Genomic DNA, 14,700 nt, shown 5'->3' with positions numbered 1-14,700 from the left:
CGATGCGTGGCTGCCATCCCTGCTCTGAGGAGTTGGATCTCCTTCATTAACAGCAATGGTCTCCAAATACCTTCCCATACTGGTTATTACCCGGCTTTAATGTGTAATGAAATGGTGGCAGAATATTGTGAACACCTGAAGGGTGTCTAATGGGGAAAAGGACTGAAGGGAAAGCGCTTCCCTCCTTCACTGGAGGATTTAAAGGCATTGGGCTCCTTTGCTGGAGATGGGCTCTGTACCTGCAGAGCGACGGGCATCCCCAGCAGCCGCTACATGAGCCGAGGGCGTAACACTGGGCACTTGCCCTGGCCTCTGCTTCTGCCGTGGAGCCGTGCAAGGGGACAGACTCCTCTATCCCCAGGGACTCTCACAGCACACAGTGACCCTGTGAGAGTCCCTGAGGACTACTGCCCCGCGGGAGGCTGGCTCCCTCTCCCAGCCCCCGCCAAGGCTCAAGCACCCCACTGGTGCAGGGGCTGCAGCGAGCCCACCCATGCCGGCAGCAGCAACCCTGCCTGCACCAGAGTTTGTTTCATGTCTCGCAGCATTAAATCACAGCAGACATGCAATTTGGGGGAGCGTGAGGCTCTGTAATGGGCAGCCTTGGGCGCGTGATGGGGCCAGGGCGGCCGGCAGCCGTGCTGCCAGCGCTGCACCAAGATCTTTTATTGCTTTTGACGCTCCAGACGCGCTCTGAAAGGCGAGTCCCAGCAGCAGGCAGGAAGGCTGCTTCCCTCTCCTGCCTGCTCTGCATGGGCAGGGGCTGTGCATGCCACAGCTGAGGCCTCCCTCCCTGGTCCCAAGCCTGGTTGCAGCATCCCATCCTGCACAGGGCTCCGTGGAGCTCCTGGGCTAGTAGTACCACAGGAATAGCACCAGCACAGGGCTTGGTGACATTCCTGTTAAGGGCAGTATGGGGCGACGGGGGATGCTGAGCATTGCTAGTCCCCTGGCAGAGCAGGATGCTGAGCATCACTCATCCTGTCATGGATGGAAGATGCTGAGAATCCCTCATCCCATCACATCCACACAGACCTCGTGCCAGTTCCTGCACTGTCCTCAGCCTCTGACATCACCAACAAGCACTATCCAGCATCCACGACTTGCCAAACCAAAGCACCTGCTCTCGGCATTGCTTCCCTGGGAAAAAGCCCTTAATCAACATGAAAAGCTGAAAAAATTATTCTGGGAGCTAACAGGACACACAAAAACAGGGACTAGGGCTCTGCTGGCAGTCATCGCCTGCAACATCCCAGGTGACATGCGGCTCCTCCAGCAGCCCTGTGAAAGGTCTCCATCCCAGTGCTGAGATGCTGTGGACGGAGCCTGGGCAGGATGTGGGGATGAGCCATGGGAAGCCCCAAGATGCCAAGTGCTTTGATTCCCAGAAAAGCAATTACCATGCAGCAGATTACAGGGCTAATAAAATCCCATTACGCCATTTCGGAAGGTAAATCTGATCCGGGCGCTGCCGATTGATATCAGCCATCCCACAAAAGGTCCCGCAAGAGCCCCCTGCGCGCGCGTAATATGAGGCTATAATAGATCACGCTAATTAGATATCCAATAACAGGAGGCCTGATAGGAACTACATTAAAATCTCTTTAAGATGAAGACGTAAAACCCAAGGGAGAAAATTCAGAGTTAATGATGCTGCAGTAGAGGCTCCGCTGGAGCGGTCCTGGCCCCTCAGCTTCGTCCTGCCGGCCACGGACGCGGGGCCAGAGGAGAGTGGGCGGAGCGGGGCAGGGTCTCCAGCGCCGCGGCGGCGCTGCCCGTGATTCCCATCTCCCAGATTCAATAAAGGGAACGAGCTCCGAGCTGCCTGCGCTCCCCGGGAGGTGACTTGCCAGCCTTTAGCGGAGCCAAGAAATCAAATTAGAGCCAGCTCTGCTCTCGCTCGCTGCCTGACACTGCTGCTGGCAGCCGAGGGGGAGTTCATCAGGGCCGCGCACTAATTCTTATCTCATTTAAGTGACTCCACGCTGCCAGCTGATGCGATTTGCTCCACACCGCCGCGGGCTCCGGGCTCTGCCCACCACTTCCCCAGCACTTCCAGCAGCTTCACGGGGTCCCAGGCACCTGCAACATGTACAAACATAGACATATGTCTGTGTCTATATTCCACTGTAGGGAAGGGGGGTTGAGGGGCGGGTGCCCTGCCAGGCAGAGAGACCTTGATCAGCCCCAAAGACATGATGCTGTGACATGGAGGGAAGGATGCTGTGCAGGGCACCAGCGAACACATTTTTGCTCTTAATCATCCAGGACCAGCCTTTGCTCACAGTCTTCTTCACCCAAAGGTGATGAATATTTGGGGAGATATAGAAAGATTAGCTTTCCTGGGCTGAAATTTGCAGGCAAATGCAAATTGCTGCACTGAAAATAGACCCTGGTCTGGGTGCAGGTTTTGTGGGGGGCTGGGGAATTCTTGCTGCCCCTAGGCATGTACTGCCTGCAGCCTGCATCTGCCAGCACATCCATGTCTGGCAGGATTGATCCACCCACCACAGGAACTGTGGTACCTCCAAACCCCCATTCTCCCTGCTGTAAAGCCACGCTGCACCAGGGCTGTGTCTCTTAGACCGCCCTCGACAGACACCCCATCTCAGAGGGTTCCCCCGACTTTCTCACCTCTGATGAGCTCCAGGAGCCCGCAGCATTCTCCTTCCACTGCTCCTCCTGCACTCAGGCATGGTGTTTGCCCCCAAAAACCTGCTTTCCTATGGCTCAGTGCCCGGGGAGGGGATAGGGTGCCCCAGGGGAACTGGGAAGCGGGCTGGGTGGGTTCACCTCCCATCCTCCCAGCCTGAAACTTGATGCAGCAGCAGAGGCTGATCGCCAGATTAATTGGGCGTTCTCAAAACGCAGTGGTGCGGAGAAGCAAGGACAGAGTGCTGGCTGCCTCCTTGCCGGGGCTCCCGGTGCTACTGGAGCAGGGGAGGCTCAGCCATGGTGCCCATGCCTTTCGGGGTGCTCCTGGCCCTGCTGCCACTTGCTGGGACTCTGCAGAGCTCAGGTAAGGTGAGGGGCCCTGGGGCTGGGCTGGGGCAGAGTAGGTGCTCCCTACACCCAAAGGCACCTTTCCCAGCCCCAGGCAGCACTGTGTGCACAGCCTGCTTCTTACAGAAACGTTAATGCCATGGAAAACAGCATATCTGGGAGAAGCTGGGTCTGGGGAGCCCCCTCTGTGGGCACCCAGGGGTGCCTCTGCCTGGGGATGCAGCGAGTAGCTCTGTGTTCAGCTGGCTCCGTGCTGTGGGCTTGTCTGGATGGGGCTCTGAAGCACTCGGAAGTGTGCAGAGTCCCAGCCCTGAGGACAGAGAGAAGCTGGGTGATCTCCTGCCTGCAGCCCTCTATCTGGCAGCGGCTGCCCAAGCCCTTCACCCCACAGACAGATTTCTCTGATATAACATGTTATCCCTCCTAAGGCAGAGCCAGAGTTTGGGGATGGCAGCTTGCAGAAGTGATGCCACACCTGTGGTTTGTAACCTCAGCTCTGCATGCCACAAAACTGGCTGCCCAAGTATTCACAAACTATCAGTAATATTTTCTCCTGCTTAAGCTTCCTGGGAAACAGCAGAAAAACCCTTGTGCTGTTTTCAGCATAGCTGAAAGCTTTCTTGTAGGTTTGTAACTTGGGTCTTTAGAGCATTTCCCTGCATCCCCCTTCCTCCCGTCTTAAAAGACAGATTAAAGTTCCCTTCCTAGCCGCTTTTCCCAAGTTACCACAGATCTATTCCAATTAGTCCCTTTCATTATGTGGGAATCAGACTCTGGGGCTGGGAGCGCTGCAGAGCAAAGCCACAAGCATGGCTCTACTGCTCTGCCACGGCATCGCCGGCTGCCTGGCAGCGAGGACATGGGTTCCTAGAACGATTTGCTCTGTGGTTAATGCTGCCAGCACCAGCAGCCCAGGGTTGTTTCCATAGGAAGCAAACCCCAAGATGCTTAACAAATACCAGGATACCTAATACATGCATTTAGAGCCTGGCTTATCTCTCACTTTTGCTTCCTGCACCTGTATAGCAAAGAAAAAACACCCCTGGAAGGAGCCAGTGGCAGGGCACTTATGTGGGGGCAAGTCCCTTGTCATAGCCCACTGCTACTGTCCAGGCAAGGTGGAGCATGGCAGACCTGCCCTCCAAGGCCCAGGCAAGGGTCACAGCCCCATCACACCACCGGCAAAATACATGAATAAACGCTAGGTGATGGTTCTGGCAGGTCTGTTTCCTGTCAGGATGCTCCTATTTAATTTTGATGGGAAACAACAGGGAAGTGAGGGATGGCAGCCAGCAGCACCCCGCAGTTCACAGCACACCTCTGGTGTGGGCAGTCCCCTGTCCATCCACCCCCTCTGTCCATCCCTCCACCCCTCCTCTCTTCCATGCCCTGTCCTGCAGGTACCCGAGGTGGGAGTCAGACCCCGGAGCCTGCTGAGCCCGCCCTGCGCCGCCTGTCCCACCACCTGCTGGCACACTACCAGAAGGGCACCCGCCCCGTGCGGGACTGGCGAACGACCACCAACGTGTCCATCGACCTCATGGTCTACGCCATCCTCAGCGTGGTGAGTCCTTGGTTCCCTGCCCCATGCTGGGGTGCAGTTGCCCTTGGTGTGGGTGGCTGCTGCACATGCCTGGTGAGGGGAGCCGTACCTGATGTGCTGCAATCTCCTGGCATGGCATGCTCTGCCCATCCTCCAGAGAAACAACAGCATCTCCTCTTCTTCCTGCAGGATGAGAAGAACCAGGTGCTGACCACCTACATCTGGTACAGGCAGGTGAGCAAATGAGACCTTGGAAACCTGTTCCACCCTTGCTGGGGGTTCAGGGCTGAGCCCACCAGCAAATACGGGTTGTCCCATGGGAGAGGATCATAGCAAGGTCCAACCTGTCCTCTGTGGTCAGACCTCTGTGAGGCACAAATTTCCAGGCTCAAGGTTTGTGCTCTGCGTTTTGCACCATTGGGTGGTGAGATTGCTGCAGAATGAGCCTGTTCTCCCTCCCGTGGCTGACTCTGGAAATCAATACCTGTGACAGGGTGGAGGCATGGGCAGAGGTCCCAGCAGGGTGGAGGGGACCTTGCCTCCCAGCCCCTCTCCTTTGTCCCCCAGCACTGGACAGATGAGTTCCTCAGGTGGGACCCAGCGCACTTTGACAACCTGATGCAGATCTCCCTCCCTGCTGAGAGCATCTGGGTGCCTGACATCCTCATCAATGAGTTGTGAGTGAGGCGAGACCCCCCGGGGCAGTGGCAGGGGCTCAGGCCCCCCGTGCCCACCGTGGACACGAGCTGCCCGTGCTTTGTATTCCCGGCACAGAGCTGGCAGCGTCGGGCGAGCCACAGATGGGGAATGGCTCGGCTGTTGGGCTGGTTCCAACGCTGGCTAACCGCAAGCGTCCATAATTACCCGCGCCGTGGTGGGGGTGGGATCCAGATATCTGGAGAATGGCTTTGTGAAGGCAGCACAATGCGAGGGCAGCTGCAGAGCTGCCGGCCCTTCCTGCCACGCCAGCCGGCGTCCTTCCCACTCTACTGAGATTTAAGGTGCTCCCCCCAGGTCCAGAGAGCCCTAGAACAAGGACAGAAATGCTGCTTGGGCTGGGAGAAAGCAGCAGCCCTGGAAGAGCAGGGTTGATGCCAGGCAGGCACGTTCCCCGGCTACTGTCACAAAAGCAGCATGAGGGTAAAGCCCAGCCCAGGAGCCCTGCCCAGAGCACTATCCAGCCCTACTCTCTGTCCCTCATGCCCTTAGTGTGGACGTCGGAAGGTCCCCCCGTGTTCCCTACGTCTACGTTGGCCACCACGGGGAGGTGCAGAACCTAAAACCCATCCAAGTGATGACTGCCTGCAGCCTGGATATCTACAACTTCCCTTTCGACGTCCAGAACTGCTCACTCACCTTCACCAGCTGGCTGCACCACAGTGAGTGTCGGCCCTCCCGCGGCCGGAGCTCCGTGCACAAGGCAGCTCGCCCCTCTAGATGGCCCCAGCGGATCGGGGAAGCGTGCGGGGAGGGCAGGCGGCCTGCTCGGCTGGAGGTGCCGGCAGCTGCCGGTGCACCCTTGGTCCTCACCTCTCCTCTGCCCCTCAGTCCATGACATCAACCTCTCGCTATGGAGGCAGCCGGAGCTGGTCAAGTTTGACCGGAGTGTCTTCATGAACCAGGGCGAGTGGGAGCTGCTCTATGTCCTCAGTCACTTCCAGGAGTTCAGCGTCAAGAGCAGTGACAGCTATGCTGAGATGAAGTTCTACGTAAGGGTCTTTGGTCACCGTGCTGCTCAGGGATGGGGGTCTAGCAAAGGGTCTTACCACCATCCCTGTTGCTTGATCATCCGACTTCTTCCTGCCAAACTGCTCCTGCCCTTCCTCTGACATCCCACCATCCTTGCCCACTTGGCAGAGAACTGCACAGGCTCAAGCCCTCATTCCAACCCTTCACTGAGCTTTTCCTGTCTCTCTGACCCACAGGTAGTCATCCGGAGACGCCCCCTCTTCTACACCGTGAGCCTGCTGCTCCCCAGTATCTTCCTGATGGTCATGGACATCGTGGGCTTCTACCTGCCTCCCAACAGTGGCGAGAGGGTCTCTTTCAAGATCACCCTCCTGCTGGGCTACTCAGTTTTCCTCATAATTGTATCTGACACGCTGCCGGCTACAGCTGTTGGCACCCCCTTGATAGGTACGGTGGCAGTGGCAGGAGCTGCTGCTCCACATGGAGAGCACAGGCCCCCCCAGGAGGTCTTGCTTAGTGCCATGCTCTGTGTGTGGGCCTTTGCAGGCCACTCACCTTGCTGACATCCCAACAGGCATCTACTTTGTGGTGTGCATGGCGCTGCTGGTGATCAGCCTGACGGAGACCATCCTCATTGTGCGCCTGGTGCACAAGCAGGATCTGCAGCCCCATGTCCCCCACTGGGTGAAGCACCTCCTGCTGGAACGAGCCACTGTCATTCTCTGCATCCGGGACAGAAAGAAATTGAGCCAGATCAGGATGCAGAGCTTGGACATCTCCAGACAGGTGGAGAACACCGACAGCACAGGTAAGGACTGGCTACATCCATGCAGCCTTGTTTGCATGGCAATCCAGATACCGGGGTCACCTGCAAGAATCCCAACTCCCGTCTAAGGGTTTTTTTCATACTTACCTCTCTTGATCCCGCAGCCAAGCTGAACCCCTACAGCTGTGAGGACCCTCGGGAGTCTGAGGCGGCGGAGGGTGTGAGGCCCACATCAGAGGGCTCCGTGCTGGCACACGGCGTCCTGCGCGAGGTCACTGCCATCCGCCAGTTCCTGGAGAAGCGTGAGGAGTTCCGTGACGTCGCCCATGAGTGGCTGCAAGTGGGCTATGTCTTGGATGTCCTGCTCTTCCGGGCCTACTTGGTGGCTGTCCTGGCCTACAGCATCACGCTGGGTACCCTCTGGTCGGTGTGGCGAGATGCCTGAGCAGCGCCTGCCTTGGGGGGGCTGGAGAGGTGAGACCCCAACCCTGCCTTGCTCCTCAGTGGGGGACTCACTGGGGTTTGCTGGCCAGGGCTGTGTCTTCACCACCTTGCTCCCCAAGGAACTGGGCACGAAGGCAGAGCTGAGATCCGCCCACCGAACACCCGCGACCCCTGCCCAAGCCTTGCGCAATGCTCCTTCCCCACCCCCGGGCGCGCCCCCGGCCCCGCACGACCGCCCGCAGCCGCTTCAGCACCGCGGACAGCGGCCGCGCCGGCCCCGCCCCGCCCGAGAGCGGGGGTCCCCGGGGGTCCCCACCGAGAGAGGGAGTGGTCCCCAATGTCCTAGTGGTCTCACTAAATTGGAGGTCCCCACTGAACTGCGGGATGCCGGTCCACTTGCGGGTCCCCTCTTCCCTGAGGGTTCCCCTACACCTCACCCTGGCCACACCTGTGTCCCCTTGTCCATTACTCCCCCCAGGCCTTTATTCCCCCTCACCTGATCACTGCGCATGCTCACCCAGCAGATCCCCATCACACTCCTGCACAGTAAATTGGGAGAGAACCAGTGTCAGCCAATGGCAACTGAACTGGGGTGCAAACAGGACTGGCTGCATGGGGATGGGGTGCTAGAAGACATATGGTGTCCTCAAATCCTACTGCAGCTTGGTGAATCCTGCTGCTCCCACCGGGGTGAGAAGAAAAACACTGGCTGCATCCCAGTTCTGGGACAGAGCCCAACCTGTTGGGGCAGACCTGCCCCAGGCAGCACCTGCTCTTGGTTCAGGGCTGGGGGTGTCAGTAGGCTGGTACAAGAAACACCAACAGTGTTTTCGGGGTGGTTCCCAGCCCCACACTTGCCCGAGACCCTGTGAAGGCGCAGCCCGCTCTTCATGCAGGGAACTTACATGAGAAACCAGTGTGGGCACCATCCTGGGAAGTGCTGGAGATGCTCTGGCTCTCCTTTGCATGCCCCCAAGTCTGCCGGCTCTGGACCAAGGGCCCTGCTTGCTGTCCTGGAGCCATCACCTGCAGGAAAACTTCCTGCTGAGTGATGAGGCTGAGGATGGGCAGAAGGGGCTCTCGCCGGTGCCAGCCCCTGCTAATGCGCCGATGGTCGGTAAGTGGCTGCCTATTGATGAGGTGTCCAGCTAAAGAGTTGGCGAGACACTAAATCAGCCCATTGATCCTGCTGAGATCGATGGTGCTACAGACCTGATCACTGCAGTGGGCAATTAACACCCTCTGGAATGAGCTGCCTTCATGTAACATCAAACGCTCCAACAGACAAATCCGATGGGCCCATTGACCCCAGCACGTCTGAGGAGGGGAGGAGGCAGTAGGACCCCCAGCTGGCCTTGCCATCCTTCTCCCACGTGATGGAACCTTGGGTACCCCTTAAAGACCCACTGTGGAATGCTCACCTGTGGATGCTGCATCCCCTGGATCCCACTGGCAGACACGTGGTCCTCAGCCTTCCCTGCACTAGGAAGCCATCCTGCACCCAACCCTTCACGCAACTCAAGAGGTCCTTTTCCCCTGGAAGTAGAGGCTGCCCATGCTGGAGGAAAGATTCACGTTCTCCCTTTGCACTCTTGCTCCTCTGGGAAGTGCCGCACAGGAAAAAGTTCTAGGCATCTGAGAGGAGCCTGGATTTTCCTCTTAAAAAAAAATATATTAAAAAAATCAATAAATCTGAATCTAATCTACTTAATAAAGGCTTAATGAGGACATAATGTTGATGGAACAGAACATTGTTGCAGCGTAATCGCTCCCAGCTGCTGCGCAAGTGTGCACACAAAGGCTCGGCGACGATTTCCCCGTTATTTTACCAGCGCCTTTGTCTGGGCCAAGCGCCGGCCAGGGTTGTATGTCCCTCCTCCCGGGAATGCTGCATCCAACGCAGAACCAATGCTCTCCCCAAAAAACACCCTGCAAGATCTATGCGGGGGGGGGGTGTCTCTGGGATCTTCACCAGGACCCTGGGGTGGGCACATAGTCCTCCAAAACCCACCGGGACCTCCAGGTGCAGCAATGAGTCCAGCCTCTACACCAGCACGCCCAGCACATGCCATCCATCCCTGGAGAAAAATAAGGGATGCTCCGCTCCCAGTGACTCCTACTGTGCTGTAGTTAACATTTAACTGCCCTGTAACACCCAGGTGGGGGGGTGCAGCACCTGGGGCACATGAGGACACTGGCAGCACCCACCGGGCCCCGCGGTGACTTGCCACAGCAGGAGCGGGCGCTGCCGCTAATGTAGTCGGTAAATAAATACAGGAGGGCTTAAGCTCAGTGCCGAGCAATCAGTCGGGAGCCTCGGGATAATTAACGCGGCGGGGGGCGGCTGGCTCCGCCGGCAGCTTTAAACCAATGGCTTCACTTTCATCCAGGCGAGCCCACTCCCTGCCCGCGGGGACTTGGGCACCCCAGGGACACCTCCATCCACCAGGGTGGGATTGGGGATGGGACTCCCCAGACTCACCGCCGTGGATCACCTCCCACCGCTGGGACGCATCCTTCCTTCTCCTCCCGGCAGGCACGGGCACAGGAACAGGAAACAGCAGGCCGAGACAATGGAATTAACTTTATTGGTTGTTTTTTTTTTTTTTGTTTTCTAACTGCAGATTCAAGGTATACAACTGAACATTGCTATTTTCCTTATGAGACTTATAAATAAAAATACAAAAAATGTTCACTACAAAAAAATCTACTGTTAGTAGGATGTAAAAAATATTCTCTTTGCTATAGAAGGCACAAACTTCACTTAGTGACACATGGAGAGAAAAAAACCTGCAGCAGTATATTCTTCTTTTTTTTTTTTTTGTCTTTTCCTCTGTCAGAAACACTGAAATCTTACAAAGAAATGCATCTGAATCTACACAGGACGAAGGCAGATGCAGAGAGCTGCAACTAGGAGACACCACAACTGGGGTTGGGTTTGGTTTTTTTTGTTTTTGTTTTTTTTTTAATTATTTTTTTTCAGGAAACTTTTAGCTAACGGCATCTGTGGCTAGAGGACAGAGAGGACTCGCAAGCAGAACCGCAGGGGAGGGAAGGGAGAGAGGAAGTCGTACAAAAAAGAAAATAAAATAGGAGCCAATAGATACTCTGAGAAACCGAGGGGGAACGTGGGCACCTTCTGGGAGGTGCTGAGGTAGACGGAACGAGGACAGCGAAGGACCCGAACCACGAGCGGCAACACAGAGCGAGGGGACAGCGGGTGGGCGCTCACGACACCGACACGAGGTGGGGAGAAGGGCCCTGCGCCCCGCCGGGCGCTTGGTCCTCACGGCGAGCATACACATATATATACTTACATATATATATATGGCGGGGCAGCGGGGGCCGTGCCACAGCAAATGGCTGCGGGGACACGCGGGACCTCAGTCCGGCACCGGGAGGCCGCAGCACTTCGGCAGGGAGGGATGGGAGGTTAAAGCAAAAAAAAAGCCACATGAGCTTGGCTGCGTGCTCCACAGCCAGCAGCCACCGCGCACGCACCAGAAATTGCAGCAACTTTCCATGTGAAAGAACTGTTTTTTGTTGTTTTGTTTTTTTAATTTTTTTTCCTTTTTTTTTTTTTTTCCTCCTTAGGCACAACAATTAAACAAGCTGTTCTCCACAGTCACTTCCTGGATTGTACAACTTACACAGAGCAGCAAGGGGCACACGTTTGTGAGAAGCTGGAGCAGGCTGCACTGGAGGATGCCACACCTGCATCTCCGCTTGGCCCTGGGAGAGGTCTGATGGGCTGTGCCAGGACCCCCAGCCCCAGCCAGGGGGGCTATTGGCATCCTCCAACCTGCACCTAGACACCATCCTATGACCCCCAACTCTTTCTCCCCCCCCGTTTTCACCCAAACACAGCAAAATGACCAAAAAAAAAAAAGCCGCAGGCACTGCACGGGACAGCAATGGCCCCGCTCCCGCGGAAAGAGAAACACAACAAAAACAAACACAAGAGGTAGCTTCAGAACCAAAGCCCCTGGCCCTACAGGGCCGGGCAAAAAATACCAGTTTTGGTAAAGGATAATGCACAATGGGAGGCTAGCAGGGAATGGGCCGCCGCGCCGGCCTTCCACTGCCCCCCGTTCCCCCCAAATCAATAAAAGCTCATGAGGTCACAAAAAACCGAGGTAATTTCAAGTAAAATGTGCTAAACGCGGAAATACTCCAAAAGAAAGTTAAAAAAAAAATCAAACAAAAAGCAAAAAAAACAATCCAGCAAGCAAAGCCACCTGCCACTGGGCACCCCTCACTTGTGGGCTGGGCAAAACACCAGGCTGGGCACCTCCCAAGTGCCCCAAACGAGCTCCCCCACTGGGAAGGAAGCTGCACTCTGGCACTAACCGAGCATCACCAAACCAGCCACGCCTCCCACACGGGCTTCACCCTCTACCCAGGAAGGTGGGCAGGAAGGAAATGCATAGAGAGGCCTTTGGTTGGGGCAGGGCAGTGTCACCTTTGGGTGCTCCTCGTGCCCACCTGGACACTGGCAGCACCCCCAGCACCCTGGCTGCCTTTCCCACACACCCTCCTCCAGCCAGGAGCCCCTGGGGATGCTCTGGGATTGCTCCCTGGGAGCTGGCACTCTCCCACCTGTGATGCTGCCACTCAGGAGCACAGGAACCCCCAAAATGGGGGCTGAGCCCTCCATTAAGGTCATCACAGTGGGGTCCATATGGTGACAGAAGACACCAGGGATGGAGGCCAGCCCCAAGTGCTGGCCATACACACACCTTTGGGGAAGTGCATCTTTTCTATGTGCTGTTCCCAGCAGTGATGGAGGGGCTGGCCAGGGGTGAAAGCCACCAGCAGTGAGGGGGTAAGGGCAGCCGGGGAGGAGGAGTGGGAGCCTGAGGAAGGGGCCAGGGTGTCCATCCCTCTGCCCTGGCATGAGCCACAAGATCCTTCTGGCAAGAAGCAATGAACGAGAACCGCGAACAAACAAGGCGGTGGACGCTGCAGGTCGGGTGGTGAGGTTTTTTTTGCCCAGTCCTCCAGCACTCGGCCCCGCTGCCCCTGTGCCTCCTGCCTCAGACATAGCAGAGGTAGAGATAGGTCTTCTCTATCCGCCAGTCGGTGGGGATCTCCTCCGGCTTGTGGCCCTTCATGTGCTTCTGCATGGCGGAGAGGCTGGGGCAGTACTCCAGGCAGATGGTGCACTGGTAGGGGGAAGCGCCGTTGTGGGTCCGGAGGTGTTTGATCATGGCTGAGTAGTCCCGGGAGCGCTGGTGGCACAGCTTGCACTCGAAGGGCTTCTCGCCTGCAGGAGACAATGGTAATTAACCACCCAGCATCAGTGCTGCCGTGGCAGGCACAACCAATAACCAGCTAATGAACAGCAAGACCCATTTCTCTGCTGACCCCCTATTACAACACGCTGCGAGTTCGAGGGTTCGTTATTCCTGGACCACGATGCTGCATCCCGCCGTGGGAAGGGATCCAGCCCCCTGCTCCCTGGCAGCACCCCCCGGCATGTACCTGTGTGGACCCGGTAGTGGGTCTCCAGCTGGTGCTTGAGGCTGAACTTCTTGCCGCAGCCGTTGCACTCGTAGGGCTTCTCGCCAGTGTGGATGCGCTTGTGGCCCTTCAGGGTGCTCTCATCACGGAAGCAGCTGCCGCAGAACTCGCACTCGTAGGGGTGGTCGCCTGCAAGCACGCACAGGTCAGAACGGCCAAACCACACCAAGAGCAGCCCCCCGCCCAGGACCAGCACCCACTGCCGTGGGGATGGAGTGTCCTGGCTGCCCCAGCATGGCACAACGGTCCCTGCGTCCTCTTGCAGATGCTCAGGCTCATAACTGGATAAGGGACAACAGGGCACCATAACCCTCCTGCCACCCTTTCCCATGTTTTTCCCCAGCATCACTGGCACAGACCTGGCCCTGGGCAGCTGATAAATGAACTCCGGTTCGGCACCAAAGGCAGAAGGCTTTGAAGGAAAGGTGAGGGCTCCAGCTACTTATTTATTACAGCCGCGAAGGCAAGGACAATAAAGATAGATTGATCGTCCAAGACTTTGTTCATGAATATTTAAATATTACTGATTTGTCTTGTCACTGTAATTACAATTTCTCTGTGCCGCATATCCTACAAGCACAGTTTATGGTAAAGAATGGCCAACTGTATTTCACTTGTCCTGCTGCAGATGTGCGGAGCTGCCAAGCGTGTAATGTTCCCTGCATTTCATACATTTTCTTCAGCTGTGAAGGCTTAAGTCATCCACAATGACCTACGTTTTTTCATTATCCCCGTGTCAAACTGCACTCGTGCCTGGGCATAAATTGTCCTTCTCGTTATATACTCACATGCCTGTGCTTTCGCTTCCTCTTTACAATGATATTTTACTCTCTCCCTGTGTGCTGCAGCCGAGACCCACAGCCCCTCAGCCCCTCCCGCAGCTGCTGGAGGAGGAGGTGGATGCTCAGGATGCCCTTTGGACCCCCCAAAGGCGAGGCAGGCAGTGCCTGTCAGCAGCTGCCTTTCACCTCCCCGATTCCAAATTACGGCCTTGGGATCCAATCTCACAGGCAGAGGCAGGAGTTTGGCAATCAGAGGCAGCAGGCACTGCCACGTGCTCAATTTTTAGGAGATGCTGTGCAAACAGGGCCAGGAGGACACCAGCATCCCACATCCCTGCAGGGTGAAGCCAGGCAGCACGATTAAGCGGCAATGATCCTTGTGGTTTTTTGCAGGTAGGAGGTTGGGGTGGGACACAAGTGGCCCCGACCCACAGCCCAGGTCACAGGATTACCAGCTATAAACAGCTCCAGCACCGGGTGCTAACGTGCTTAGCGTCAGCACGCGATTCCAGTTCCCATGCCAGGACCCCAAGCCCAGGTGCATACAGGGTTCTGGTGGCCACGGCTGGGACCCTCAGGTGATGAGCCTGCACATCCCCCCCCCAAGACCCTTCCATGTCCCTTCTGAGGACAGCTACAGGCTGTTAACAGGAGGAAGGGGAAGGGGTGCCAGGCTCAGCACATCTCCCTCTCCCCACAGCAATGGAAGCACAGCCGAGGCTGGCGCAGGAACCTCCTGCTCCCAGGTGGGTGAGAAACACTTGACCCCCCAAGACAGGCTGGGATGCTCAGTGGGGCTGAGTTGTGTGAGACAGACCCCTTGCTTATGCCCCCAGGATTTGTTTTCTCCTGCACTGGGGGTTTGGCAGGTAGACCTGAGCAATGGTGATTGCCAGGACCAGTCCCTTGCTCCTGCCTGGGGATGCTGGCGGAGGATCTGAGGACACGGC

The 14,700-nt window shown here is 56.8% G+C and overlaps 2 protein-coding genes across 3 annotated transcripts in view; one reads left to right on the top strand and one right to left on the bottom strand.

Moving 5' to 3' along the window:
• The first annotated feature begins 2,952 nt into the window (after nucleotides 1–2,952).
• On the top strand, nucleotides 2,953–7,613 carry HTR3A (5-hydroxytryptamine receptor 3A). The gene is made up of 9 exons (XM_051638321.1): nucleotides 2,953–3,019; nucleotides 4,404–4,567; nucleotides 4,736–4,780; nucleotides 5,114–5,223; nucleotides 5,756–5,925; nucleotides 6,095–6,255; nucleotides 6,472–6,682; nucleotides 6,810–7,043; nucleotides 7,166–7,613. Exons 1-9 carry the CDS (start codon nucleotides 2,953–2,955, stop codon nucleotides 7,444–7,446), a joined length of 1,443 nt encoding a protein of 480 aa, XP_051494281.1. The 3' UTR covers nucleotides 7,447–7,613.
• A 2,396-nt stretch (nucleotides 7,614–10,009) lies between these two features.
• The window catches only part of ZBTB16 (zinc finger and BTB domain containing 16), a 52,163-nt gene continuing 47,472 nt past the window's right edge, over nucleotides 10,010–14,700 (bottom strand). For both annotated transcript variants that reach the window (XM_051638562.1, XM_051638564.1), the window contains exons 6-7: nucleotides 12,930–13,097; nucleotides 10,010–12,711 (exon numbers count right to left, since the gene is read on the bottom strand). In XM_051638562.1, the coding sequence (XP_051494522.1) occupies nucleotides 12,482–12,711; nucleotides 12,930–13,097 (398 nt within the window). In that variant the 3' untranslated portion in view covers nucleotides 10,010–12,481. The remainder of the gene's footprint in view (nucleotides 12,712–12,929; nucleotides 13,098–14,700) is intronic.

The sequence above is a fragment of the Apus apus genome, chromosome 22, assembly GCF_020740795.1.
Source record: "Apus apus isolate bApuApu2 chromosome 22, bApuApu2.pri.cur, whole genome shotgun sequence".
In the NCBI taxonomy this organism is placed as follows: Eukaryota; Metazoa; Chordata; class Aves; order Apodiformes; family Apodidae; genus Apus; species Apus apus.
Note: the sequence above shows the minus strand (reverse complement) of the source record. Positions and strands in the feature narration are given on the sequence as shown.